The 27549-nt window shown below is 50.7% G+C and overlaps 2 protein-coding genes across 12 annotated transcripts in view; one reads left to right on the top strand and one right to left on the bottom strand.

The window, feature by feature from the left end:
• The window catches only part of TTLL5 (tubulin tyrosine ligase like 5), a 268899-nt gene extending 267594 nt beyond the window's left edge, over positions 1-1305 (top strand). For all 11 annotated transcript variants that reach the window (XM_036313636.1, XM_036313719.1, XM_036313619.1 and 8 more), the window contains one exon: positions 919-1305. Coding sequence is in view for 2 of the 11 variants with exons in the window: in XM_036313673.1 (XP_036169566.1) it covers positions 919-941 (23 nt within the window). In the remaining 9 variants the exon portion in view is untranslated. The remainder of the gene's footprint in view (positions 1-918) is intronic.
• Positions 1306-4598: 3293 nt separating this feature from the next.
• On the bottom strand, positions 4599-26974 carry TGFB3 (transforming growth factor beta 3). The gene is made up of 7 exons (XM_036313794.1): positions 25523-26974; positions 17067-17230; positions 16690-16819; positions 12188-12295; positions 9968-10139; positions 7478-7631; positions 4599-6334 (listed from the first exon to the last, which is right to left on the bottom strand). The coding sequence occupies exons 1-7, from the start codon at positions 25860-25862 to the stop codon at positions 6176-6178; spliced, it is 1227 nt and encodes a 408-aa protein (XP_036169687.1). The 5' UTR covers positions 25863-26974; the 3' UTR covers positions 4599-6175.
• Between the last annotated feature and the right edge of the window lie 575 nt (positions 26975-27549).

Below are 27549 nucleotides of genomic sequence, written 5' to 3' on the forward strand. Positions count from 1 at the left end.
AAATAAAATGTCAGATGTATACATGATGGAATATTATTTGGCCACCAAAAGGAATAGAATATGATACTGCTACACCGTGGATGACCCTTGAAAACATTATGATAAGTGAAAGAAGCCAGATGCTTGCGGCCCACAGTTCCTTTCAAGGTGCACGAATTCGTGCACTGGGCCCCTAGTTAGAAAATAATACAACATTATTTTGAAAGAGTTGAAGATTCAAGTACTTATGACCTGGCAATTCTACTCCTAAGTACGTTCCTAAAGGCATTCTTCAGTTGTGTGCTGAGATCACATTAAGAATAGTCATAGCAGCAAAATAAAATTCAAAACCACATAAAGCAAAGTAATGGGATATTTAGGGACATAAGTGTATATAGTAAATAAACCTGTTTTTATAAAGGAAACGAGGGCATGAAAACACAAAATCCAAGATCGTGGGAATGGGAAGGAACTGGGAGAGTCACAAGGGTTGGGGGGAAGGCGATGTTTCTTAAACTGGGTGGTGGGGTGTAGTGTCTGGTGGGGATGGGGCCGGGGGGATGGGGCAGAGTGTTACCTAACAGCCCAATGTAGAGGGAAGATTGGACAAACTCAGAGCGGTTTTTCCATGCATTTCAATATTGAATGCTAATAATGCTGGCCGCGAGTTTCTAGAAAAGGTTAACGTATTTAGCATCTTCCATTTAAGAAGCAAGGGGGAAAATACCCAGGAAAAATAGAAAAGAAAGAAGTAAAGGAACTACACAAAACAGCAGCAGCAGCAGAACAGATGTGTTTTAGAAAGGTTTCCAATGAAAGTTAAAGTGAAAAGTTTTCTACTTCATTCATTTGGGCCCCAACTTCTTTATTCTGCGCTGATGTTGACTAAGCCAGCCATCGCTCTCTGCGGTCACTCAGTGGTTGATTTTCTCTCTTCAGATCCCGCTCCCTCTAAGAGATGAGCCAGGAGCGCGCAGAGGAAGGACCTGCCCACTGCTCCTCCGCTCCAGGGTGCGGCTGGGGTGCAGCATCCGCCAGCGCCGCCGGGGCCCGTAGTATGTTTTTGCTGCCTCGGTCCCCAAAGCCTTCCAGCAGAAGCGGCAGCACTTGGTTGCCAACCAGCCAATCCAGACTTTTACTGAGAGGACAGGAAAACACATCGGCTGGATTTGGATGGAACTTGGCAGTGGGGACCCTCGGCGGATGCGTTGTCTACCCCCTCAGAGCACACGTGTATCTTCCCCCCTATTACTCCCCCAACCTGCTTAGGTATCTCTGTCCCTTCCCTGCTGCCACACAGAGATGATATAAAAGAGGCTCTTTGGCTATTTGCATTTTGCTTCCTCTTCTTTTCCAGATTGCAGTATTCAGCTTTGCTTCCTCCAGCATTACCCACCAGAGCGGTCCTTCCCTTCTCAGAGGGTTTGGGGAGGAGAGGGAGGCTTCCGGCATGGGTTTCCCGGAGAGGAGAAAAGTCAGTGTGCCGCTGACCACATGGGCCATGGCAGAGGCACCCTTTGGCATGACTGATTTCTAAAATTAATAAAGTAATTCTATTTTTATTTTCTTTTTTTCCATTGACTAATTTCCCATCAATCAGTATTCACCAACGACACTAAAATGGTTGGGACCACCTTCTCATTTTATGTCATTGCTGGGCAATTTTTTCAACTTCATTTTTAGAAATGGGAGCGATAAAGAGGTGTTTTATTCTTACACGTGGTTTCAGCAGGCGGTGGGTCCAGGCTGCTCCCCGAGGGGGGCCTCCTGCCCCTGGGAGGCTGGTCTGTGCCAATGTGTCCATGATCAGACCACGGCACGTAGATCCTCCGCTGGCACGCGAGCGTGAGTCCAAGGGCACACCGTTTCCCAGACAACCCGTTACAGGGACGCAGGCTTGGCGGCCTCCCGCCTGCCTGTCCTCCGCACTCTCACTCCCTCATCTCTCCAGGTCCTCCCTCTGGCTCCTGCTGGAGAAAAGGTGACAGGCCACCGAAGGGTTGACTTAGCTGCCTAGGGAGGTATTGAGTGAGAACCCAGCACCTGGGGTGTCTCCAACAATGTGCTGTAGACTCAGCATTGAAACCCCAAACGGAAAGGACACCCAAAGAAGCAGGGAGGAAAGGAACTTGGTTGCCTTTCATAATGAATGCGTTTGGACGCATTGAAGCCCTTTGCCTGCCTGTAAAGGATAAGGCCTGTCAGTTGCAAGAGAAAAGAGAGGCTGTTCCAGATGTTCCTGGAACTTCTGGTCCGTAGGTAGTCTGAAGGCCATCTTAGCTGTTTGCTAACTTGGTTGTCAGTGGTTTGGAGACGAGTGAGAATGCCTCCATAGTCCCCTGCTGCTGTTTGGATTTGGGAGACTCACCATATGGGTCTTGTGAGAAAGGATAAGAGGGTGTGAGCTCAGTAAAAGAACTTTTGGAACCACGGGAGTGCTTGGGATTGCCCTAGGTCAGTGGTTGGCAAACCGCAGCTCGCAAGCCACATGCGGCTCTTTGGCCCCTTGAGTGTGGCTCTTCCACAAAATACCACGGGGCGCACATGTACAATGAGATTGAAACTTCGTGGCCCATGCGCAGAAGTCGTTTTTCGGCCTGGGCGAGTCTATTTTGAAGAAGTGATGTTAGAAGAAGTGGGGGGGTGTCGGTCAGTCGACGGGAGACGCGGCGCAGGCGGGCTGCAGAATACGCAGCGCGGGGGAGGTACATTGTTTTGAGGTACGTTCGCTGAGGTCGACCCCTTCCAACTCTCCCATCCACACTCGTCTGTCTGAAACAAGTATACAAGACGGGTGTGGATGGGAGAGTTGGGAGGGGTCGACCTCAGCGAACGCACCTCAATCAGATTGAGGACGTTTTTAGCAAAGGCCAGCTTAGGAGTACCCTAATTAAGTTAATAACAATGTACCTACCTATATAGTTTACGATTAAAAAATTTGGCTCTCAAAAGAAATTTCAATCATCGTACTGTTGATATTTGGCTCTGCTGACTAATGAGTTTGCCGACCACTGGCCTAGGTGACTAATCAGAATTGAATCTTGAGCTGATTTCTTCCTGCATTCAAGGTCCTGAGCGGGTATGGACCAGACTCCCTTCATTTAGGCAGGTCCACTCAAACCATTTTTACTGGTTCTAGACTTCTCTTGGATTGTAGTCTGAGGGCCACCTTAGCTGTTTGCTAACTTGGTTGTGAATTGCGTTAGGAGACAAATTAGAATTCCTTCGTAGTCCCCTGCTGGTGCTGGGAAATCGGTGTAGTAGTAAACCAGACAGATATGACCCCCCTCCAACAGCAGTGTCCCTCCCCCCCTCCCCCAAAGCAAGCGTATAGTTTGCAGATGGACAGACAATGGCTCAAACTTCTGTAGTGCCTGTCAGTGACGCGCCCTCGGGAGGTTGGACGCCAGACCCCTGCCAGTATTCGTATTGCTGACTAAGATCAGAATAGAGCTTCGACATAAAAGGAACATTTGGAAACCCAGTGTGTGCTACTTTCTTTGGGATACTTCAGGAAACACATCTCGTTGCCTTGGTGCATTAGGATGAACCACAGCCCAATGCTTTAGTGATGTCCGTGGGGTTGGATAATAAGGAAAGTTTATTGTAGGACCGCAGAGATTATTTCCCTCTTATTTAAGCCTCAATGCGTTGTAAGGACCAACAATGTCAGGTATAATACACTGAGTCTCAACATGTAGTTTTTAGGCAGCATGGACCCTACCCCAGGCCTTAAAGACATCTCAGGAGTTGCAGCCTGAAATTGTACATTTTAAATAAACACTTGGGTCATTCTCACACCCACTGAAGTTGGAGAATGACAGCCATAGGTGAGTAGACTGAAAGTTGGGATAGCAGTGGCTACGGCCAAAGGGCTGGGCATGTTACACCCCCTCTAGCTCCACTGGCTCCCGTGGGTAAGGCAGAACACAGTCCACCTGCCAGGGTTGTATCCGTCCACCTGCCGGGGTTATAGGGCAGGGACACGGGGCGGGGGCTACGGGGGGGGGACACTGAGTACCGTGGGAGTAAATGATGCCACATGGATTGGAGGCTGGGAGAGAAGCCCTTAGCATTGGCTGGACATGGACAACGCAGGGAAAAGGTCCTGCTGTGCAAACTCAGGAGCTCAACCTGGGAGAACTCCAGAAGGAGCAAGGGGCACTCACACCAACATCGTCCACATCCTTAGACTTGAGAAATTTAGCCTAGGATAGACTTTGATTTCACCCGTGGCAAAGTGATTTCCACAGAGGAGCATGTGCCTCACTCCTGCAGAAGGCTGCTTTGGGTGGACATCGGTACCAGGATGGACTCTGCGCGGCCTTGGGATCTGTGACCCACAGAGAGCTCCTGAATTGCACTTTTCTCGCCCCCTCCCATCCCCAAGTCCCTGGCGAGAGGCCCCAGGTCTGAGAAGAGGTTCCTGCTAGCTCTTCCTAGGCTTCCTCTGATGGCAGACGTGGCCGCTTATTCTCAGGCCATTTGCCACAGGCAGTGTCTCTAACTCCACTGATTTGGACACGGAGATGAGATTTTTTTTTTCAATATATTTTATTGATTTTTTACAGAGAGGAAGGGAGAGGTATAGAGAGTTAGAAACATCGATGAGAGAGAAACATTGATCAGCTGCCTCCAGCACACTCCCTACTGGGTATATGCCCTTGATTGGAATCGAACCTGGGACCCTTGAGTCCGAAGGCCGACGCTCTATTCACTGAGCCAAACCGTTTAGGGGCGAGATGAGATTTTCAAAACGGATGATGTTGGTCACGTACAATGAATGTACAAATGAACACATTTCCTTATGCACGGTCCACCCCAAGTGCTTTTGCCCACAGTTAAATGGAGGTCAGATTCATACAGTGTACTTTCTGCAAATCTGAGCCACTTCCTCTGTGTGTCTGAGAATAATACACACTGAAGAAAACGGAACACAAGAGTGCAGTCTTCTCAGACGGCGGGAGGCAGCGCCATAAGCCACGTCCAGGCTGATCATGCTAATCAATGTATTCGATCAGCATTTGCGATTCTCTGCCCCAGATTCCCGGTACCTCTGATTAGCAGGTATGGACAGGAAATTAAGAAAATGGTAACTAAGGACATTTATCGAGTCAGACTTACACCTTAGAATAAGGATTTTACTGTTCTAAAAACAATCTTCCAGAAGATGAAATGATCCAAGATTCCCCAAAAATATTTATTTATACAAAGATTTCGAGATTAATATTTGTATTTGTCTTTATACCTCAGTCTACGTGTCTGGGGCCGAGTCATTGTGTGGCACACGTGTGACTTCCCCGTGTGCCCCACACGTAGCACCTGCTTCCAGGAACACCAGATGAACAGAGGGTCTTAGGGGAGAGGGAAGCCCATGATACCCCAAAGGCTGCGCACACCCCAAATTCAGATATGTGTACCCTGACCTGGAAAGTGTCTAGCCAAATGTCCAAGGGGAAATACCACCGAAGAAGAAGGCGAGAGGAGGGACCCAGAGGGAAGACAGGAGAAGGGTTACTTCGCACCTTCTGCTTCTAAGTTCAATGTACCCAGAGGGCCCCGTGGAGTTGATGGCCCGGGAACTACATTACCTGGCCGTTTTCCCTTTTATGACCCTTGATGCTGATTGATGTCCAGAGGACGGTTTGCAAAACTAACAGATTCGTCCTTCATCCCAGGTCGAATGAGAGACAACACTGGGACCATGTTTTGGTAACCGGTCTGAAGAAAAATGCTTGCCGTGTATAACGTGATCCAGATTCCCTAGAGCCGACATGGGGCAGCGATGAGCAAATCTAACCTCGGTCAGACGTGTCTTCCGGTCTGGCCCTGTCCCGGCCACTCTCTGCCTTTCCTCCTCCCTGTCTCCCCAACCCCATTGCCACACCACTTGTCAACTTGCCATCCCCTCTTCCTCTGTCCCCACCACCTGCCTACATCACAGAAACAGCTGTGTGTTCTGAAGAGTTCGGCCTTCCCCTAACCAGACCCACACTTCCTTTACCACAGTGATTCTCAGAGCCAACAAGAAAGAAATGTCCGGAAGGGAGCCCCCGTCTCGGCCATTTGCCCGACGCCGCAGGTTGTGGGCTCTGGGCCTCCAGGTGAGGTCTGTTGCTTTTGTGTTTCCCAAGGAGCAGGCAGGCCGGCCGGCCGTGGCAGTTCTCTCTCTGCTCCCTCGGCTGCCGGCGGGGCCTCAGCTGCACTTGCAGGACTTCACCACCATGTTAGAGAGATGCTCCACCTTGGCGGTCCTCCCGACGTAGTACAGGATGGTCAAGGGCTCCATGTCCTGGGGCACGCAGCAGGGCGCGGCCGAGGCTTCGGGGTTCAAGGTGGTGTACATGCCCAGCACCTGGGGAGGACACATTGCTTAGCAGTGGTTCTCAACCTTCTGGCCCTTTAAATACAGTTCCTCCTGTGGTGACCCCACCATAAAATTATTTTCATTGCTACTTCATCACTGTCATGTTGCTACTGTTATGAATCGTCATGTATATAGCTGATATGCAGGAAGGTCTTAGGCGACCCCTGTGAAAGGGTCGTTCAACCGCCAAAGGGGTCGCGACCCACAGGTTGAGAACCGCTGGCTTAGAGGCTGGAAAGCCAGGCCTCAGGCCTGAGACACTCCCCGCCCTCTAGGGCTGCTCCAGGGACTGAGCACGTGGTCCACACCTTGGACACACGCTCAGCTGGCGTGGGTGACCTGTCCTGTTCGTCCACAGAGCAGGAATGGAGAGCATCCACACCTGCTTGCTAACAGTTTCAGCACATTCACAGCTATGGGGGCCTTCACACCGGTCTTGGAATTCTCTCTCTGTTAAGAAAACACTCCTATATTGGTCTTCCCAGTTCTAATTGGCCACTTTGGTGAGCAATGTACTTCGCAAAACATGGCCATTTGGTAATTGCCAGGGTGCGGGGGGTCCCAGACAAGATGTCTAACAATGAGCTGTAAGGAAAGTGCCTTGTGAATTACTACCCTGGTTTTATTCCCCTCACCCACCCCCCCGGGAAAGATGAGCTGGGTTCAGGGTCATGGACTCCCCTCTCTCTTCCCTTTTCTTCCTGTTGTTTCATTTAGCTGCTTCTGCATGCTTTACATCGTCTTTCAAAATAACTGTTCTACAGTCAGGAGGCTGGAATTACCAAAGTTCTCCAAGCGGTGGTGGAAGCCATTCTGCCCACATCACCTGCCAGCCATGCGCACACATCTCCAACATACAGGGTGGATGGAGTGAATTAATTTCAGAACAATGCAAAAGCTTTAGACAGGTTGAAAAATCTGGCTGAAACTACGTAAGTAAGTAGGAAGGGCAGAATGTGCCCAGGTAGAGTTGGGCCAGGTGCCAACATCAGAACCTTCACTGAAGGGATTTTACTCGCTCCAGCTCATCGCTCCCTCACTCAGCAATCAGTCCTTCATGCATCGTTTTTAAACAGGTGGCCTGGTGGACGGAGCCCCAGTACTCCCTGGGGCCTGAGCCCCACGCCATACCTTGCTGTGGGTTGTGTCTGAACTGAGGAGGTATGGGCAAGGGCCTGAGCAGAAGTTGGCGTAGTAGCCCTTAGGTTCGTGGACCCATTTCCAGCCCAGATCCTGGCGGAAGTCGATGTAGAGAGGGCGCACACAGCAGTTCTCTTCCACATTGCTGCAACACAAAACACGTTACAGAAACCCAACTTAAAAGCAAGCCACTGACATGAACAACTTCACAAGCGGCCCTCATCTCTGCACTCGGAGTCCTTACTGGCCATCGTCAGAGCGGGTCTAATCAATGGAACCCCAGGTTCAAGTGCATGGAGCTGTAGAGGCTATAACGGAGTTTTCTGCTAAAGACCCTGGTCCCAAGGACATACCAAGCAGATGTAGATGATGAATAAGAGCAAAAAGACAAAGGGGGGCCCTGCTCCCATTTACTTTATGAATCAAAGCAGAGACATAAATCGCTCCACAGAAAACCAAACACTGAATGTTATTAGCCAACTCAGCTTACTGGAGGCTGATTTTATTACCTTCCTACTGTGCATCAGCCAGAAATGAACTCTAAGCTCATGCAGCTTATGTACTGTGGTAGAAGACTGCTTAGACTAAATCTCAAGGCTGTCGAATCAAAATGAGGCATGTCCTTCTGTTATCAGACTCACAATTCCTAGGTCACCCGAATGTGATCCTCAAGACACTTCAGTTCTGTTGCCTGCAGAGACCCATTGGGCAGGACCCCTTGTCAGGTGGGAGCTAGTCTTCCTTCAGTATCTGCAGAGACCTAGGACTTGCTACTTCCAAGGCCAAAATCTGGCTTCTTTTGAGTTCTAGGGGTGAACGGTGGCAGACATTCTTTATTATCTTTTCATCCCTAACCCCCTTCTCTTGCTGCTTCCCATGACAGAGTCTAGAACACCAGATACTCGTTTTCCTGGCCTCCCTTGCAGATGGGGGTGGTCATGTAACGCAGCAATGACCAGATGTAAGGAGAAGCATGCAGGAGATGAGGGCAAATTTGGCAAAAAAATATTTGATTCGATGTAAAAGTCGCAGATGGAAGAAAAACGCTAGCTCTGCCTCTTCCCCTTTTCATCTTCAGCACAGACAAGCTACCTGGAGCTCCAGCAGACACTGTGACCATGAACAAGAGCATGAAAAGCAAGGCAACACATCAAACGTGGCAGGCTGAAGAGAGAGGGAAAGCCTGTGTCCCCAGTGGCATAATTAAGCAGCCAGACCAACCCTGAGCCTGCTGCTGCAGGCTGCTGATGAACAAGAAATCGTGAGTGGTTTAGGCCACAGTTACTTGCAGCCAAGAGCACCCATTCCTAACTGATGATGCACCACATAGAACAAATCTACACACCAGCCTGCAGACGGTTGGAGGCAACCACATTGCCTCTCTTACCCGTTCTAGTCCCCAAGCTCAACATCCCTCATTCATTTGACTGTTCCTCATAAGACATGGTTTTAGAGCTAAAAAATTTCCCAAGTCATTCTCCCCGATTCCATCCAGGCACCCTCCTCTCCAGCCAGACTGACCCATTCATGCTCCTTCCTTTACTAGAAGTGCCTCCTCCTCCCATGTCTCCACCCACACGCACTCGTCCTCTAAGACTCGGATTCCACACCCTCTGAAGCCTCTCCTGCATCCGGAGATGAACTCCAAATTCTTAAAGCATTTACCCTTTGGACCTTCTCACGAATGTGGTCATTTCTACCTTCTACTAACTGCTGTGCATGCTTTAGCAGCCCCTCCGTTACAAATGAGAAGGAGCTAAACTACTCCTAAATAAGACAAGCTCTGTTTGTTTGTTTTTTCACCTCTTCACTGAGGCTACTGAACAACATCTGAATTACTTCATTAATTTCTCTAGCTCAAATTGCCTGACACAAATGGAGACTGCCCTGTTTCCCCTCATCCTGTAGCTCCTTGGACCCTTCAGAGGGAACTGAGCACTTCTTTCATGGAAATTCCTGCAAGCATCGCCCACAGGCAAACACATCCTACACGTACTCTAACACATGAGAACCATTGCCCGACCAGCATAGTTCAGTGGCTGAGCATTGGCCTCTGAACCAGGAGGTCACAGTTTGATTCCTAGTCAAGGCACATGCCCGGGTTGCAGGCTCCATCCCCAGTGTAGGGCGTGCAGGAGCCAGCCAATCAATGATTCTCTCTCATCATCGATGTTTCTATCTCTCTCTCCCTCTTCCTTCCTCTCTGACATCAATAAAAACATTTAAAAAAAAACACACAAAAAAAAACATGAGAACCATGGAGAGGCTTCAGCCCACGCTCTCCTCCTGGTACTTCATCCAGGGCCTCACAGAGCTGGGCTGCAGAGAACTGGGGCGGGGGGGCTCCCAGAGAAACAGAAAGGTTTGTAAATCTTTCCTGAAGACGTTTGTGAATAGCCTCAGGGACCCTCCGTTGAATACCAGGAGGTACCCGTGCAGGCGGTCTCAGGAGCTCACGGATCCCGAGCGGCCCAGGCTCACCTAAAGCAGTAATTGGTGTCCAGGGCTCGCTTCTTCCTCTGACCGCCCTGGCCAGGGCTGTCCAGCCGGTGTGGGGGGATCATCATGAGGATTAGATGCGGGTTGTGGTTGTCCTTCTGCTTCTTGAGGCGTCCCAGGTCTCCACGGCCGTGATCGTCCTCACTGTCCACACCTACAGGCGGGAAGGAAGGCGACAATCTCCTGTGTAAGGAAGGCAGAGTGGAGGCCGCCTTCTCACGCCATCCCATCCCTGCCCAGGAGGAGGGGCAGTGTGGTCTGTGAGGAAGGGAAAGACTTGATGGGGAACCGCTATCAGAAGAACCCACAGGACAGCCCTGGCCGGACCCCTCATGCCGCCTGTGTGCGTACACCTGAACAGATGTCGAACCTCAGAGGGAAGGCAGGGAGGGTGGATGGGAAGAGATCAACCAATGAACTTGTATGCATATATGCATAATCCATGGACACAGACAACGGGGTGGTGAGGACCGGGGTGGGGCTGGAGGTGGGGGGATGGGAGCAGGCTGGAAGAGGTCAATGGGGGGCGGGGGTGGCAGCAAGGGTGAGCTATGTAATACTTTCAACAATAAAGATTTTTTTAAAAAGGCAGCGAGCCTTTCCTGAGAGGCTCCTGGACCCGTGAAACATCTGTCACTGAGCAGCTACCTAACATTTCTTTGGGCTCTTCATTTAGATTCTGGGACTTGGTCTCTTGTGGGTGTGAGTTCCCTCTTATGATCTGAATTGGTCAAGATACCCAGAAGTCCCTGCTGTAATTTAAGGTGTCACAATTGTAAGACATCTTGAATAGAAGGCAGAGGAATGAGACTGAATCATCGTTCCCATTCAAATGTTTTCACTATAAAACTCAGAGGAGCTAAGGAAGCGCGCAATAATCAGCTTAGCAAACAGACTCTGGGAAGAAAACCTGCTATTTCATCTGAAAAGGAAAAGAATGGAGACTGGATTGGAAAGCGTCTCAACTGAAAGGACGTCTATATTGTGACAGACAGCTGCCAGCTATGGCCCATCTCCACCCAGGACGGGACCCAGGAGGTTAATTTACATGTAACTGGAGGGACTTGGACCTCACGCAGGGGCACCTGGGCCGTGAGATAAACAAGAGGCCGGGGTTTCCAAATTCCTTTCCTGATGATCTTTATGAGCAAAACTGAAGTGGCAGGATTTCGTCCTGACCTGGCCTGTTGGTACAGACGCCAAAGATCTGAGCTCTGAGGTTCTGTACTTAGGATGTCAAATGCTTGGCTTAAAAAATAAAAAAGGCTCGGAAATAGAGCCCCTGACAGGCAAAGGGACTGCCCTGGGCAGGGAGCCAACAGGCCTGCACCGTTTTCCAGACAGGCCTCGGACCTCAGGCTTTGACGTGGTTGCTTTGACCTTGAGGAACCACCTGGCTTCAGTGTGCCTCATTACCCAGAATGGGATACGGAAGGGAAATCCAGAGATGGTCTAGGTCAGTGGTCGGCAAACTCATTAGTCAACAGAGCCAGATATCAACAGTACGACGACTGAAATTTCTTTTGAGAGCCAAATTTTTTAAACGTCAACTATATAGGTAGGTACATTGTTATTAACTTGGTTAGGGTACTCCTAAGGCTTAGGAAGAGCCACACTCAAGGGGCCAAAGAGCCGCATGTGGCTCTCGAGCCGCAATTTGACGACCACTGGTCTAGGTTGAGCGCCTTAGAAACACATTGGAAAACCTGAAATGACTCTCAACTTTTTCACCATCTCATCACAAACACCCGGAGCCCTGAAGCCGTCATTCAAACCCAGGTGCCGCCCAGGCAAGGATCAGGGGGGCTCTGTAACACCTCAATTCACAGCCACCAAAGTCCATTGCTTTTAGGGAAGCGGGAGCCGACTATTATTGTTGAGTATTCCTGACACTGTGTTATACACTTGTCATCTCATTTAATTTACGTAGCAACCCTGGGAAAGAGGTCCTCGCACCCCCATTTTACTGGCTGAGCGCAGAGCGGTGGTACCAATTACCTTCACGATTTCACTGCTCTGACCAACCCAGCAGTGTCTTCCAAATGCTGACGTGTGCTCTACGTCTAGAAACTGACAGTCACGCTCATTGTTTTGGGGGCAAAGCAGAATGACTCGAGTACAGAGAGTGGCCATCTCTGCGAGGGAGCCTGGTCCCTCTGCCTGGGGTCTAGGAGGGGACTCCTGTCCTGTGCACTCTGTTACCTTTGAACTTGATTTCCAACACCTCGTGGACGTTTTCCAGGATGTCTCCATTGGGCTGAAAGGTGTGACACGGACAGTGAATGCTGATTTCCAGACCTAAGTTGGACTCTGCAAAATAAGACACGGAGTGGGTGAGAAAAGCACTTTGTGTGATGGAGACATGGACGCCCCGCCCATGCACCGGAGGGCCGGGCCTCTGCTGCCACAGACAGAAGTGGGCTGTCCTGAGGGGCACAGGAGACAGAAAGGGATGCCAAAGCCAGTGCAGACCTTCCCACTCATGCTGCCACACCCCATGGATTTCTGGGGTTCAGGAAGGAGAATTTCAATAGTCATCTATGTTTAAAAGATGGTATTAGGAAAAAATTGTCACACGCCCAAAAATGAGGAGCGCCCAGTGGTGTGGCTCAGTGGTTGAGTGTTGACCTATGAACCAGGAGGTCATGGTTCGATTCCTGGTCAGGGCACATGCCTGGGTTGTGGGCTCAATCCCCAATGCGAGGCGTGCAGGAGGCAGCCGATCAGTGATTCTCTCTCATCATTGATGTTTCTGTCTCTCTCTCCCTCTCCCTTCCTCTCTGAAATCAATTAACACATTTAAAAAAAAAAAAAAAAGAGGAGCAGGAAGGAAGATAAAAAAGTCACACCCTCTTCAGTGGTTCTCAACCCTGGCTGCGCATTAGAATCACCTGGGAATCTTTTTAAAATCCTGATTTCTGGGCCTCATCCTCCGGAAATTCTGTTTCTTTGTGATGGGGTGGGGCCACAACGTTAGTAACAAAGAAACAGAATTTCCGGAGGATGAGGCCCAGAAATCAGGATTTTAAAAAGATTCCCAGGTGATTCTAATGCGCAGCCAAGGTTGAGAACCACTGATCTAGGTGCTTGTTGGGAGAGGAGGTACTCGAGCTAAGGATGAAGGGAAGAGGCAGAGGGGCTGGGAGAGTCCAGGGAAAGGGGAAACCTGAAGAACTCTGGGACTGAGAGGCAGTGACTCCAAAGGCCCCAAACTCAAAGAATCCATCTGAGTGGAGGCTGCCAGCATGTCTGCCAGGGCTGGGATTGTAGACATAAAGAGGTAGATCCCAGGGGAGATAAAATGAAAGTTACAGGTGGCTATATTTCCCTTAAGGAACGGAGCACGAGCAGGTAAAGGTTCCTCGGAGGTTTCTTCGGGAACCTTGTTCAGCTGCACAGGGAAGAATGAGAGAAAGCAAACAGCGCGTGGAGGCAGCTGTGAAACCAGAGCTGGGCCAGAGGAGGCTGCGGGGGGCCATGGCCAAGGGTCAGATGGCATGAGCCGGAGAGAACAAGCCCAAGGAAGCGTGAGGTGCCGGGTTTGATGACTGATGTTCTGGTGTAAGAGGGCCCGCTCTGGCCCTTTCTCCTATGAGTTCTGGGGTCAAGTGTTTTGGTAACTGAAATTGCGGAAGCAAGGAAACGAGTACAAAAAGTTGAGTGAAGTAGAAGAAAAATAAGTGAAAAAATTGAACTGAATCCAGTAGTTTTGTGCAGGGAAACCAGGTCGGGTTTGGTCTCATGTCAGTTCCGGTGGGTAAGACAATGAGAGACTTTCTATTGATCTGGAAGCAGCAGTGGTCGGGTACGGGAGGGAGGTTAAAGGTGTGGACTCTTCCTGGTTTAAGGCAGCTGAAGGAAGGCGCTGGAGCAGCTGAAATGGGCTACATGAAACAGTGGACTCCTGCTACCCCGAAGGGTTGAAGGTAGGCCCGGAGAGACCTGGAGCGGACAAGTTCTATGATTCTGTGAGTTGGAAAATCAAGGTGCAGACAGATGTGCTGGGGAGAGTCAGGGTTCGGGTGCAGGTGTGAGATGATGGCCTGGCTGGGCCGACAGGTCTGTCTAGGCAGAGAGCTCAGAGCGATGACCATAATCACCAGCATCCCTTGACTCCCTGTCAAGCACGCTCTGAGACCTCCATGCTGCGTCTGGATCTTTATGATAATCCTACAAAGTGGGAACTGTTATTATCCTCGTTATACAGATCCGAGGACATGGAGGCCTGGGGAAATTTAATGGCTTATCCAAGGAACTTGGCCAGTAAGTGGTAGAGCCAAGATTCAAACCCAGACAGCCTGATGCCAGAGCTACACTCCTAATTGTCAGAAACAAAGAGAGAAAAGAGGGGCCGACACAGAGCACCAAGGAAGATGCCCACACACTCATTGAGATGCAAAATGGTTGTTTTCCCAGTGTCCACCTTTCCTGGGCCAGGATGCTGGGTGTGCTCCCTGCCCCGCCTGCTGGGGGAGGCGTGGCTCTGCTCATGGAGGAAATGCAGGTGGGGTGGAGCAATAACTCAGGGGTATGAGAGGCTGGGACCCCAACCCTGGAGAAAGCTCCAGCCTGCTCTGGAACCCAGAAGGCAGCCTGGGAACCTGGCACATAGTAGGCTGTCAGGTGCTTGATAAATGAATGCAACACCAGATGTGTGACTCCGTTTCCTCAATAGTCCACACCACCAACTGCTCCATTCGCTGCCTTGTCTGTGGCCACAAACTCTGAAGAGGCTCATGAGCTCTGCAGAAGGAATAGGTCTGTGCACGATCCCCCTGTGCAGGGGGCAGGCAGCATCTGCCGAGAGGGAACGGAAGGTTCCACTGAAGAACTAACCTCAGAATTGGCAGCAGTGGGGATGGTGGGTGGGGGACCCATAGATTCTATTACGAAATTATCTTTTTGATGTCTCCAGAAGGATGGAAATCATTCTCAATGCAAACTGCTCATTGAGTTCTGCAGCTGTGAAAATAAGAACTCCTTCAGGGCGTCAAAGAAATCCAGGTGGAGCTGATCAAAATCAGGCAGGGAAGCTAAGGGATTCGTTTCCCTGGCCTCTCTCTGCAGCCACGTTGGGCTCCAGGCAGAGTGCTGTCTGAGTCAGAATTCCCAACAGTGCTGCTGTCAGCAGATCCACGTGGTCCTGGTGCTCGGGAAGAGAGATAGGACAGATTCCTGGTCCCTTGGAGCTGAGGCAGGGCCTCCAGCCCACAGTCTGCCAGCTCAGCCGCCCGGTAATGTCCCTTAGGTGGGGACCTGCAAACTCAGATGCCCACAGGGCCCAGGCAGGTTCTGGAAGTGAGCAAAGCAAGCTGGCAACCCATGCTAAGTAGGGACTTCCAGCCTCACTCCTGGGGGACACTGGGGAATGGTGGGGCCTGTGGTGACATGCAGGGAAGGAACCATTGCCTTATTTTCCAGGTGAGGGAACAGCGAGTGGGCGAGACATTTGGGACGTGTAAAATTCGAACAGCTCTACTTGGATGGCTACCAGGCCCTTCAAACTTAATGGGCCAAAATAGAACCTTCCTCAAACGTGCTCTTCTCCCCGTCTTCCTATTTCAGTAAGTGTTAGTTCAGTCCCAAAATATCAGAAATCACCTAGACTCCTCCTCTGTCCTCATACCCCACACGCAATCGGCCTGTCTTATTGGCTTCTCCACCAAAATATAGAATAAATCCACACCACCTCCATACCCCCTGCTACTGCCCTGGCCGAAGTGCCTCTTGCTCTCATCCAGGCTGCTATAAGGCCCTACCTGGCATTCCTGCTTTTCCCTTGACCTCATGGCAACCAGAGTGGTATGTAAAACAAATCACCTCACCCCATATCCCCAGCCCTGCTTATAACCCTCCTAGGATAGCTCATCACACTTGGAATAAGTACTTAAACCTGACCATAGCCTGACAGGTCGATATGGCCCCAGCTACCCCTCTGACCCCCAGCTCACTTGGCTCCAGCCATGCCAGTCTGTCTGCTGCCGATAGAACAAATCAAGCTTGTTCTCACCCTGGGGCCTGGGCCTTGCTGTTTCCGTTGCAGCGGTTCTCAACCTGTGGGTCGCGACCCCTGAAAATATATCCTGCATATCAGATATTTACATTACTATTCATAACAGTAGCAAAATTACAGTTATGAAGTAGCAACGAAAATAATTTTATGGTTGGGGGTCACCACAACATGAGGAACTGTATTAAAGGGTCACAGCATTAGGAAGGTTGAGAACCACTGGTAGAGCATCCTTTATCCTGACTTGCACAGGCTGGTTCCTTCTCCTCACTCAGATCTCAGGGCACAAATTCCCTCTTCTTAGAGATCCTCCCCGAGCATCTTATGTCGGACCCCACCCAGTCATTGTCACATTGCCCACTCTGTTCTTCATGGTACTTATCACTAACTGAGATTCTTCCTTGTCAATATGTTTACTTGTGTATTACGTGTCTCTCCCACCAGAACAAAGGCCCCATAAGATCTGGGATCTCACCTGTCTTGTTCACTGCTGAATCCAGGACCCGGTGCAGAGTGAGCAGCTAATAAATACTAGGTGAGTGAATGAAGGAAGGACACACAGGGAGTCAGTGGCAAAGCTAAGCCTTAAACCCAGATCTGTGACTCCCTGAGTTCTCTCTTCTTCCCTCTGTTTCATGAAGGATAAAAGGACCCCAGGCTCCTTTCAAAATGCTTATTCTCAGAGTCAACCTACCTCTTCGAGAGAGCCATTCACGCACAGTGTTAGTGACGTCGAAAGACAGCCACTCGGCGGTGCCCCGCGTGGGCAGGTTCTTGCCACCGATATAGCGTTGTTTGGCGATGTGCTCATCTTTCCGGAGTATCTGCAGGACAGAGAAAGGGTTAGGAATCCGAGGCCTGGACAGAGGCCCACGAGCTATGTCACAGTGCAGGACAGGTGAGGGGAGCAAGAGGAAACGAAGTTTCAGAATGCTGCTTTGAGCACCTTAGTTAACTCTCAGTCCTCTTCGTGACACACAGAAATGAAGGCTCAGAGAGGCAGGATTCCCACCCAGGTCTGCTCCGCTGGGTTTCCCACCAGGTTGGCCTCTGCTCTGGGAGGGGGCTCACCTGGAAGAGCTCGATCCTCTGCTCATTGCGCTTGGAGCTGGGGTTGGGCACCCTCAAGACCCGGAATTCTGCTCGGAACAGGTTGGTTCCATTTTTCTCCACTGAAGACACATTGAAGTGGAAAACCTTCGAGGTGATTCCTTTGGGGCAGACAGCCAACTCATCTAGGAGACAAAGCGGCGGGGAGGCGCAGCATGAGTGAGCCCATGCTGAGGGAGCAGTGGGATACCAGCAGACACTCGCCAAGGGGCCAAGTCCACCTGTGACCTTTCTGGAGGCTTGAGGCCTCAGACCTACCATAAACGTGGAGATAGGAAGAAGATCCTTGGTGGGCCTGGAATCGCACACAGACCAGAGAGAGGAGCAGAGAGACCCCAGAGCCCCAAGACGTGGCCGGAAGGCAGGCCAGTCAACTGTCATCACCCTCCTCCCATTGCCTTAACATCTTCTCCAGCAGGCTCTCCAGCCGGCTCTTCCTGCTCTTTCAGAAAATATGGATTCTCAGGAGATCTCAGGTGTCTCTCCTAGTAGTTTAATCATCTCATAGCCAGTGGGTTCATTCATTCATGTGTTTGTTCATTCATTTATTTTATTATTTTTTAAATATATTTTTATTGATTTCAGAGAGGAAGGGAGAGAGAGATAAAAACATCAATTGATGAGAGAGAATCATTGATGGGCTGCCTTCTGCACGCCCCACACTGGGAGATTAAGCTGGCAACCAAGGCATGTGCCCTGACCAGGGATCGAACCGTGACCTCCTGGTTCATAGGTTAATGCTCAACTGCTAAGCCACAGTGGCCAGGCTGTTCTTCATTTATTGAGCATGTGTTGAACAAATACTACGTACCAAGAACAGTGCTAACACCGGACGCAAAAAATGAACAGACATGGCCCCTGCCTTCAAGGAGCTTAATATACAGGGGAGATCTTAGTACATGGGCCCCAAGTAACAGGACCAGAGGGAAAGTGTCGAGGGCTTGCGGAGAAGCCCAGGAGTTGCTGCAAAGAGATCAGAAGAAGAAGAAGGAGGAGGAGGAGGAGGAGGAGGAGGAGGAGGAGGAGAAGAAGAAGGGGAAAAGATCAGAGGAGGGAGAAAGCAGAGAGCACTTCATGGAAGAGGAGATATTTGAGCTGGGTCCTGCAGGAGGAAAGAGCTGGAGGATGGAGAGGAAAGAAATTTCACAGGTAAGGTCTGCTGGAAACAAAGGCAGGACGGGGAGGAAATGCAGGGGAGTAAGAGTGACCCCACGCAGCCACGCTGGAGCCAATGAGATCCAGTTAAGACAGTAGATTGGGGGCCACATGCAGGGAGGCTGAAATATCAGACCGAGGGGTTGGATTTTATCGCATTAACAGTGGGGAGACATGGAAAGTGTCAGAGCAGTTCAGCGACATAATCCACAGCAGGTTTCAAACCGAATGAGGCAACATCGGTCTGGCAAAGAGCCCACATCTCATGCCTGGCAGACCCACAGGTGTTTGGATGTTTCTTCAGGCCAAGCTGGTCCATCACCATGGCTCCTTTCTCTCTAGGAGTTTCTTTCCTTGACTGTCCCTGCTATACCAGCCTCCATCACCCCACGGCCTCTTCATCCCTGTCCGCAAGACGAAAGGCAGCAAATGCTCTTCCCCACCCCCGAGAGCCAGATAAAAGGAAGATCTTATCTTTTCTCCTGTACACTTGACAACCTCAAGGTCTGAGCAGCAGTAACACCCAGAGAAAAACTTTCTACACAAATGGTAACAGAACTTGAAACTCAAGCTCAGAGACCCAGATTCCGCACATAATGGACATGACTGGAATGAGCTCATAATCACCCGAGGGGTGGTTTAGGAAGTCACGACAAGGCGGGCAGGATCAGAGGCCTGGAAACAAGCAAATGCGCTACTGATCTTTAGGAAAGGATGAGTGAGCGTTTCTGGAAACTGCCATCTGGTGGGCCTGACACTGGTTCTTAGGAAATTAATGGAACAGATGTTAGAAAAACAAATGTGTGAATGCCGGCTAATGAAGCCCTGATTAATAACTGGCTTTGAAAGAACAAATCCTGCCAAGTATTCCCTGAACCATTGCAGATAGAACCCAAAAGAGGACTCATGATGGCAATTTAAATTTTAAGTTTGCAAGTTGATAGCCCTCCAGACATGGAGAAGCTACTTGGACGGGTAACCTTCTTGAGTACTGACATCCTTGGCTCTGGAGGGAGCTGTCATCAGCATGACTTCAGTTATAATAGTACCTCCGGTAACTGTCGAAGGAGGGAGAAAAGGATATGTCAATGCAATGGGTGCGTTGCTGTAGAAAGGGAAAGGGGAACAGAAAAATGGCAGGTGCCAGTGAGGAGTCCAGACAACGGGCAGCCAGGAGATGGGGGAGCAAGGGGCTGAGAGTCTCCAAGACACCCCAGTGAGACCATCCCTCCTTGGATTCTTCCAGCCCATCAGTTAGACACCTGTTCCCTAAGAAGGACTGACTCCTCTTGGTGGGAATGTCAAGGAGATTTCGAGGAGGTAAGCAGGGTCACTATTTTTTATCACTGGGACCTACAGATTTCTAACAGTTAGATCAGATGTTAGGGCAGTGGTTCTCAACCTTCTGGCCCTTGAAATACAGTTCCTCCTGTTGTGACCCAACCATAAAATTATTTTCGTTGCTACTTCATCACTGTAATGTTGCTACGGTTATGAATCATAACGTAAATAGCTGATATGCAGGATGGTCTTAGGCGACCCCTGTGAAAGGGTCGTTCGACCGCCAAAGGGGTCGCGACCCACAGGTTGAGAACCGCTGTGTTAGGGGGGGTCATCTCCCTTCAGATGAAGAAACGGATGTCCAGAGGGGTCTTGGCCAGGGTCACAAGGGAGTAAATTGACACTAATAAGCAAAGCTCAGGCACAATTGTTATTGATGTAAAAAGACCTTCCTAGGAGAGAAAAGAGAATGTGATCATCTTCTTGACAATTAAATTCACTGAGTAGTAATCATGTTTAAATCATTTGTGGAAGAAGTCAGAGTGTAAATAAGTAACCAAAATGTAATAGCACAACCTTACATTGCATAGAACTTGTATTAACTCAGTTGACCCTCTAACAATCCTTGAGGAAAATGAGAATAAGTAAAATTTACCATTTTACAAATGAGAAAAGGGAGCATCAGGAACGTTAAATGACTTCGGCAAAGTCATTCAGCCAATAGATGGCAGAGGTGGGATTTGAACCAGGTCTTCTGATATCTTTTATTGAAGCAGAGACTCTGGAAGTCTCCTGAGAGGTCATGTAGTAGAGAGATGGTTTCACCAACGAAATGGGGTAGGATTCCATGAAATGGGTCTATGACTGCCAACCTGTGCTTCAGATACGAGCCAATTCCCAGTCAGCTTTGTGGCTTACCCCCTGCTCCTGCAGAACACTAGTATTCCTGAGAGCTGGACTAGAGGGCTGACCTTTACAAATTAAATCATGACCAACTTTTTCCATTACGCACAAAATATATAGATTGATGGCTGCCGTTTTCTCTTTTGAGAGGAAAACAAGCAAAAAGATATTTATGGGAGTATTCATGGAAAACCCTGGAAACAGCTGACCGTGGTTTTAGGCCATGCCATTAGAAATGTTTGCAGACACCTGGGCTCACAGTTGTGCCTTTGCTTGTATACATCATTTCTGTAAGGAAAATTACTGCTGGTGCCAGTGATGGGACTACATATATCAGTGTGGCCGAGCTTCTTTATCCCGGCTGTACATTATAATCACCTGGAGATCTTTTAAAACAGATGCTGCCTGGACCCACTCCCCAGTACAGATTCTCACTACATTGGAGCGTGGGTGGGTCCAGAGTTTGCTTGCTTTTTTTTTTTTTTTTTTAAGATTTCCAGATGATTCTAATGTGTAGCCAGGGTTGAGAACCACAGTTTATAGTGCTTTGCAAAGGGTGCCATGGCTTCCAGATGTTCTGGAAGTTTGAGAAACCGCAGCTTTAATGGTTTAACCTTTCAATGGATTAACCTTTAAATGTATTAGACATGTTGTTTGGCCAATGCATCATTTTTTTTAAAAAAATTTTGAATTAGAAGACTATAAGCATTTTAAGCTAGCGTTAAAAGTTGGGAAAGTTTACAGAAAGATACAGATTTTCTGCTGTTCTGGGACATGTTCTAGTCAAGCTGGACTATAGTCCTAACCGCAAAACTCAGCCCAAACTGAGCAGTGGGTACCCCTTTTTAATGGGGCATGTGCCCTCCAGGCCCCCCACCCCCCACCCCCCACCCACCTTCCCTATACTCTCTAGTCTCTCCATGACCTGAGACCAGTTCCTGTGCAGTTTGCCATGGTGCTTGGGCTGTGGCTTTTCTGCTGGATCGTTTGCATTAGCCGCCCAGCCTCTGTGGGCGCTCATATTTGCAGCCCCTTTAAGGGAAGGTTGTGCCCTAGCTCACTGAGTCTTCGGCTTCAGGGAGTTTAGCAAGCAATAGGAAGCTTGGAAATACAGAATCCCCAGAGATTCTGACTCTGTAATGGTGGGATGGGGCCTGGGAACCCAGTCTTGCCACTCACCTATCCTCTGGACACATTAGGACAAACACCGACTTGGTGTGGGGAGAAGAGCATTGGCAGTAGAACACACGAGTTCTCTTGATATGTCTTTTAATTTTCAGAATGAACACAATCTAAATGTAGCAGCCAGGAAAAAAGAAAGGCTAAAATATCAAGTTTTCTCAGGGACTCTGGGTTTGCTAGTTGCCTTAGCACCGCCCTTTGATGAAAATACGAGTCTCCCTCCAGACACAGGTAATTACAAGCCAGGAGATAAAATGACACCACACTGGGGATATCTTGATAACACGGGTAACAAAGGAACTGAAAAAGCTAAGTCTTCCCCACCGGTGGGTCAGAGAAAGCCTCAACCCACTTCCTACAGCAAAATCCTGGAGAATTATAAAAGGGATTACCCTCTTGCCTTCCTCTCTGGCAGAGACTATGTTGAATCATCCCAGATGTAACCATAAAAATTGTTTCAGCTAAAAAGGACTTTAGAGATTATCTCTGACTGTACAGATGAGGAAACTGAGGCTCAGGGAGGTGACTTGACTAGTTTCAGTGTGGTATACTTGTACAGTCTGGGGCAGCCGTGGGCAAACTACGGCCCGCGGGCCGGATCCAGCCCATTTGAAATGAATAAAACTAAAAAAAAAAAAAAAGACCGTACCCTTTTATGTAATGATGTTTACTTTGAATTTATATTAGTTCACACAAACACTCCATCCATGCTTTTGTTCCGGCCCTCCGGTCCAGTTTAAGAACCCATTGTGGCCCTCGAGTCAAAAAGTTTGCCCACCCCTGGTTTGGGGGCAGACTGCAGAGCAATGAGCTGAGTGCCTTCTTTCTTAGCTCTGCCTTATTTTATGGCCAGGAGATTCACATTGCTACAAACTTTCCCCCAATTCAACGAAAGTTTTTTTTGTTTTTTAATATTGTTTATTGATTTCAGAGAGGAAGGGAGAGAGAGAAACATCAATGATGAGAGAGAATCATTAACTGGCTGCCTCCTACAGGCGCCCCCCCCCCCTCCCAGCCCCCGCCACTAGGGATTGAGCCTGCAACCTGGAGAATGTGCCCCAATCTGGAATCGAACCTTGACTGCCTGGTTCATATGTTAACACTCAACCACTGAGCCACATTGGCAGGGCAAAGGGTTTTTCTTTATCTAATGAAGAGTCTCAGTCAGACTGGGTTACTAAGAGAATAGCTCCTCTCCCCTCCTGCTTGGTCCAGCATGTGATTCGTTCGTGGTGTTCATCAAAATTCTACTGGAGCCTAAAGGTTAAAGGTAGGACTTACAAATGTGTATTCTGCACATTTGCATTAGTGCTTAATAGCGTGCCTTCTGCAGGCAGAAGGACTCGGTTAGGGTCCCTGATCTTTTGGGGCAAATTACTTAACTGATGCAGTCCCTTCATCTCTCACCTCGGTGCCCTTTCTCCTGCACCACAGGAAATGATTCCTTCCTGTTCTCAGCTCTTCAGGCATTTCTGCACCTTGCCCCAACTCCTGCTGGCGCGTCCCTCCCAATGCCTGCTCACTGGTAAGGGGGGGCTGAGAGTGACAAAATGTAGACAGGAATGCAGTCTCATCCCCTCTCAGCAGAGGCTCCGGCACTGATATCCTGGCACGGAGACCCTGTGAGTGCCCTACCACAGACCAGCACCACCCCTGCCACCTTCTTCAGTTCAGGACAGGCTTCCCTCACCCTAAGCCTCTGATGATGGCTCTCTGCTCCGGCTCAGCATCTGTTGGGTGTGTGCCTCTGCCCACTGCCTTCTTTATAAGCAGCGTGCCTTGTGTGTCTGCCTCTCCAGGGCTGGCTCAGCACCTGACCAGCTGCAGGGCGGGCCCAGGCTGTGTCTGCTCAGCCTCTGTGTCACCTCCAGCAGCTGCAGAGAGTCTAGGCCTGCTTCCTGTTTGCACCTGCAAGCCTCCTTGGCATTGCCTGTGTCCCACTGGGCCCTGCCCATCCCCACGACATCCTGCGTAGCATCCTGCTCATTGTGCCAGGGTTTTTGCTCCCTGCCTGACCATGGCTCCCTGGCCCCAGGGCCACCCCTGGCCTGCTAGTTTCAGGGTCCTAGTGCTGCGGCTTGGAGCTGCCTAGCCCTGCCCTGGCTTTTCCCACTATTTGTGCCCTGAGTCTGCAAAAAATGGAGGTCCACTGGCACCCGGGTGCCCTTGCATCTCTCTGGCCCATTCATTCTCAGCTGGGGATTCCAGGCTGGCTGGGCCCCGGTGACTCATAAGCCCTCCTCCCTGGGACTCCTCCTCCTGACCTGGATCATTAGGGTCCCGGTCCTTCCCTCTTGTCCCGGGCTCTCCTCAGACCGCTCCTGCTGGCCAAGGCTTCCCACCCTCCTCAACGACCAGGGCCACTCTCTCCTGCCTTCATAGGTGCCCAGGGGGTGGAGGCCTAGCCATGCAGCGACTGGTGCCCCCGGGAACTGTGAACCCCTGGCAGACCCTGAGTCAGTCCACCCTAGAGGGCCCTGGGCAGGGAGCGCTAGTTCTGCCTTGCCCTATAGCCTCCGCCCCACACAGTAGCCACATCCTAAGGCAGGGCGCTCCAGGCAGCCACAGGACACAGGAGTGGGAACCCCTCCCCAGTAACCACAGGCTCCCACTGGGGCCTTTTGCAGCTTCAGCCAGAGCTGGTCCACCCATCAGCCGCTCACTCCTCTTCCTTCTCTCTGGCCAGGTTCCTTTCAACCCCTGCAGTCCCCCGCAGCTGACCATCCTCACCCGGTGTGCTCCATCCCACCTTCCAGCCCCCACTCGGGGCACTGCCCACCTCCCAGGTGAGCCAGGGCTGAGGTAGTCAGGGTGGTGAGGACACCTGCTGGTAGGAAAAGCAAACAGAGCTGCTCCCAGAGTCCCTGGCTCACATTCCTCCTTCCTGGGCTGTCAGTTTCTCAACATCTGCCAAATCTCTCTCTCTCATGTTGAAGTTTTTAAAAATCCCCGTTCAATAAACACACATGACTTCCACACGTGTACAAACACACAGATGTCTCACCCAGAAGCCTCCCAGCTCCTCAGCACAGACGGGAGCCTCCGGGGAGGACACACTCCCAGACACACGTCCCCTCTGCATCCACAGCCACACCTCCCACCCACTCTTCCCGTGACACGCAGACACAAAAGGGCCGCCAGCAACCATCTACACGTGAGAGCCACAACCCTGCCTTCCCATGTCCACAGGCCTAGAAGGCACCCATTTTGAGCGCATGCATTTATCTACTGTACAGATCCAGACTGTACATTGCCCTAAAGCACTTGTCCATGTGGACAGAGGTGTGTACCCCTCCCCCACGCCCACAGCTCATGTGGGTCACGTGTGTGGTACAGACTGAAGGATCCAGACAGCAAGAAGATGCCTCTTGCCTGGGCTTCAAAAGCGTGACATAGATTAATTTGTAGCTCTTCTTCCCCCAAACTGGAAAAAACTGAACTGGAGACGTGTCAGAGTGAGTTGTGAAAAGCAGGGAGAAGACGGGGTCTCCAGAGTCTTGGAACTGTAGGGCTTGAGAGAGCCCGCGGCCCTGCCCCTTATGACACCTATATGCCTACCGTTACCGACCCGCTCGCATGTGCGACAGAGCACATATGTTAACAGGATGACACAATGCGGTTCCAAATTAAAATCAGTCAAGGATGGGATGTGAGTTCAGCAAGCCGCTCAACTCCAGGACTCCCCGTCTCCCAGAAGTGCCGGGGTCTTATCAGAATGGCTCTGTCTCTCTCCCCACCCACCTCCCCAGCCCCAGCTGCGCATCCCACCCCCTGCGCCTTGGTGTGGGTGGACCAGGGGACCCTGCTGTGTGGCCACCGCCAGGCCCCCTCAGTGGGACTCCCTGCTCCAGTTCAGACCCTACAGAGCAGACACCCCAGTGAGAATTTGGACTTACTGTGTTCCGCCAGCCCTGGGATCATGTCGAATTTATGGATTTCTTTGGCATAGTACTCCCACTCGGTGTTTTCCTGAGCGCAGCCGTCCTCCCTCTCCTCCAGCAGATCCCTGGTGCTGTTGTACAGGGCCAGGATCTGGTAGGGGACGTGGGTCATCACCGATGGCTCTGGGGGACTCGTGAGCCGGAGTTTGCTCAAGATCTGTCCCCTAATGGCTTCCACTCTCTTCTTCCTGATGTGGCTGAAGTCCAAGGTGGTGCAAGTGGACAGAGAAAGGCTGACAGTGGCAAAGTTCAGCAGGGCCAGGACCACCAGAGCCCTTTGCGAGTGCATCTTCATGTGCGAGCCGGGGAGAGAGGCCAGGGCGGCTGTGAGGCCTGGTGAGGAGGAGACCCCAGCAGGCGTGCAGAAGGAGGGAGGAAAACAAGGCGGCCTCCCTAGATCCCGAAGACTGAGGCTTGGCAAGAAGGTGCATGAACTCACTGCACTGCGAGAGCTTCAGGACTTCCAGGAAGCGCTGGCAACCCTGAGCACGAAGAAGCCGACTGTGTGCCTTACAGCTCTTGGTTTCTTCTCCATGTGTCTAAACAGGTTCTGCTGGGCTCGGACTTCCAGCAAGCCAGGTGGAGGGCAAGCAGAGGGCTGGGAGGGGTAGCAAGGCAGCTGGGAGTAAGAAGGGAGCTGGAGTTTTTCCTTAGGTAAAAATAAATAGAGCGGATATCTGATATTGCCAAAGGCTGCTTGGCGATGGAGAGAAAGTAGGGTTTTTTTAAGGAAGGAGCAGAAGGACCATGGCTTGGGTCCCAAAATCAAAATATTTGCCTTGTCCCGAAGAAAAATAAGGAAAGAGAATGAAAAAGAAAAGAAAAAAATGTTAAAAAAAAAAAAAAAAGTCAGATCACCAGTGAGTAGGTGGGGAGAGGCAGGGCTGGGCTGCTGATGGCCCGGCTAAAGGTGAGGGCAGCGGAGGACACACTTGTCTCCCGGGCACACCATTCATGCTTTCTCTTAGGGTGCACGTCCTCGGGGCTTTCTAACTGACTTTGCTCACGCTGCCTCTTGTCTTCACTGGCTGGGATGTGGGGTTGTGTGCAATTGGAAGGCAGTGAGGACAGGCCCCTGGAAAGCAGCCCCAGTAATCCACTTGGACGCCCAGGGTCACCAGCACCTCGGCTTGTCTTCTCCCTCAGCCATTGCTTCTGTTCCCTCCTTCTCTTTAAAAAAATAAAAAGGAGAAGAAAAATAAAATAGAAGCCAGCTCACTGCACGCCTGCTCCGGAAAGCTGTTATTCCTTCTTTCTCAGGCTGCTTCTCCTAGCTCTCGCCTCCCTCGCTCATTCCCTCGGACTTGGCTTTCGTCTTCCCTCCCTTTCTCTCCCTCCTGCTTCTCCCTCTCCCTCTCGCTCCTCTCCCTCTCTCTCACACACATGCACACACACTGCTTTCTCTATTTCTCTCTGCTGAAATTTTATACCTCCCTCCGATGACGTCTCTGGTCCGGGGTGGGGGAGGGAGGGACCAGCGCACGCAGCCTCTTTTGCGGCCCGATCTTAATGTTTTAAACAGGCACAGGAAAAGCCGAGCCCATTTGAAAAATACTTTTCGAGTCCTCTCGTTCGTTCGACGTGGTAACTGAACTTTTTTCCCTCTCCCCTTGGAGTCACTCCTGCTTGCTACACGTTGACTGTTTTTCTGGAAAGTTACTCGGGTGAATCCCCTCCCTCCTCTCTCCCCCAACTCCTTCTCCCTCTCCAGCTGTCAGTCCGTCCTCTCCTGGGCTGGTCTCTCGCTCCCTCCCTGGCCGCGCGTCCCGGGCCGCCCCGGGCCAGGCCGGACACGGGGCAGGTCCCGAGCGCGCGGGGCCGGGGCAGCGGCGGCCGTGCCCCCACCTCGGTGAAGGGTGACGCCCGGGGTTGGAACGGGCTTGGACTTGGGTTCAGCTCCGCGGCCATCCTGGCCCTGATTCTTCATTGACAAGATTGGAGTCGGGCAGCTTGGAGAGGCTTGGAGAGGCTTGGAGATGCTC

The sequence above is a fragment of the Myotis myotis genome, unplaced genomic scaffold, assembly GCF_014108235.1.
Source record: "Myotis myotis isolate mMyoMyo1 unplaced genomic scaffold, mMyoMyo1.p scaffold_m19_p_1, whole genome shotgun sequence".
NCBI lineage: Eukaryota > Metazoa > Chordata > Mammalia > Chiroptera > Vespertilionidae > Myotis > Myotis myotis.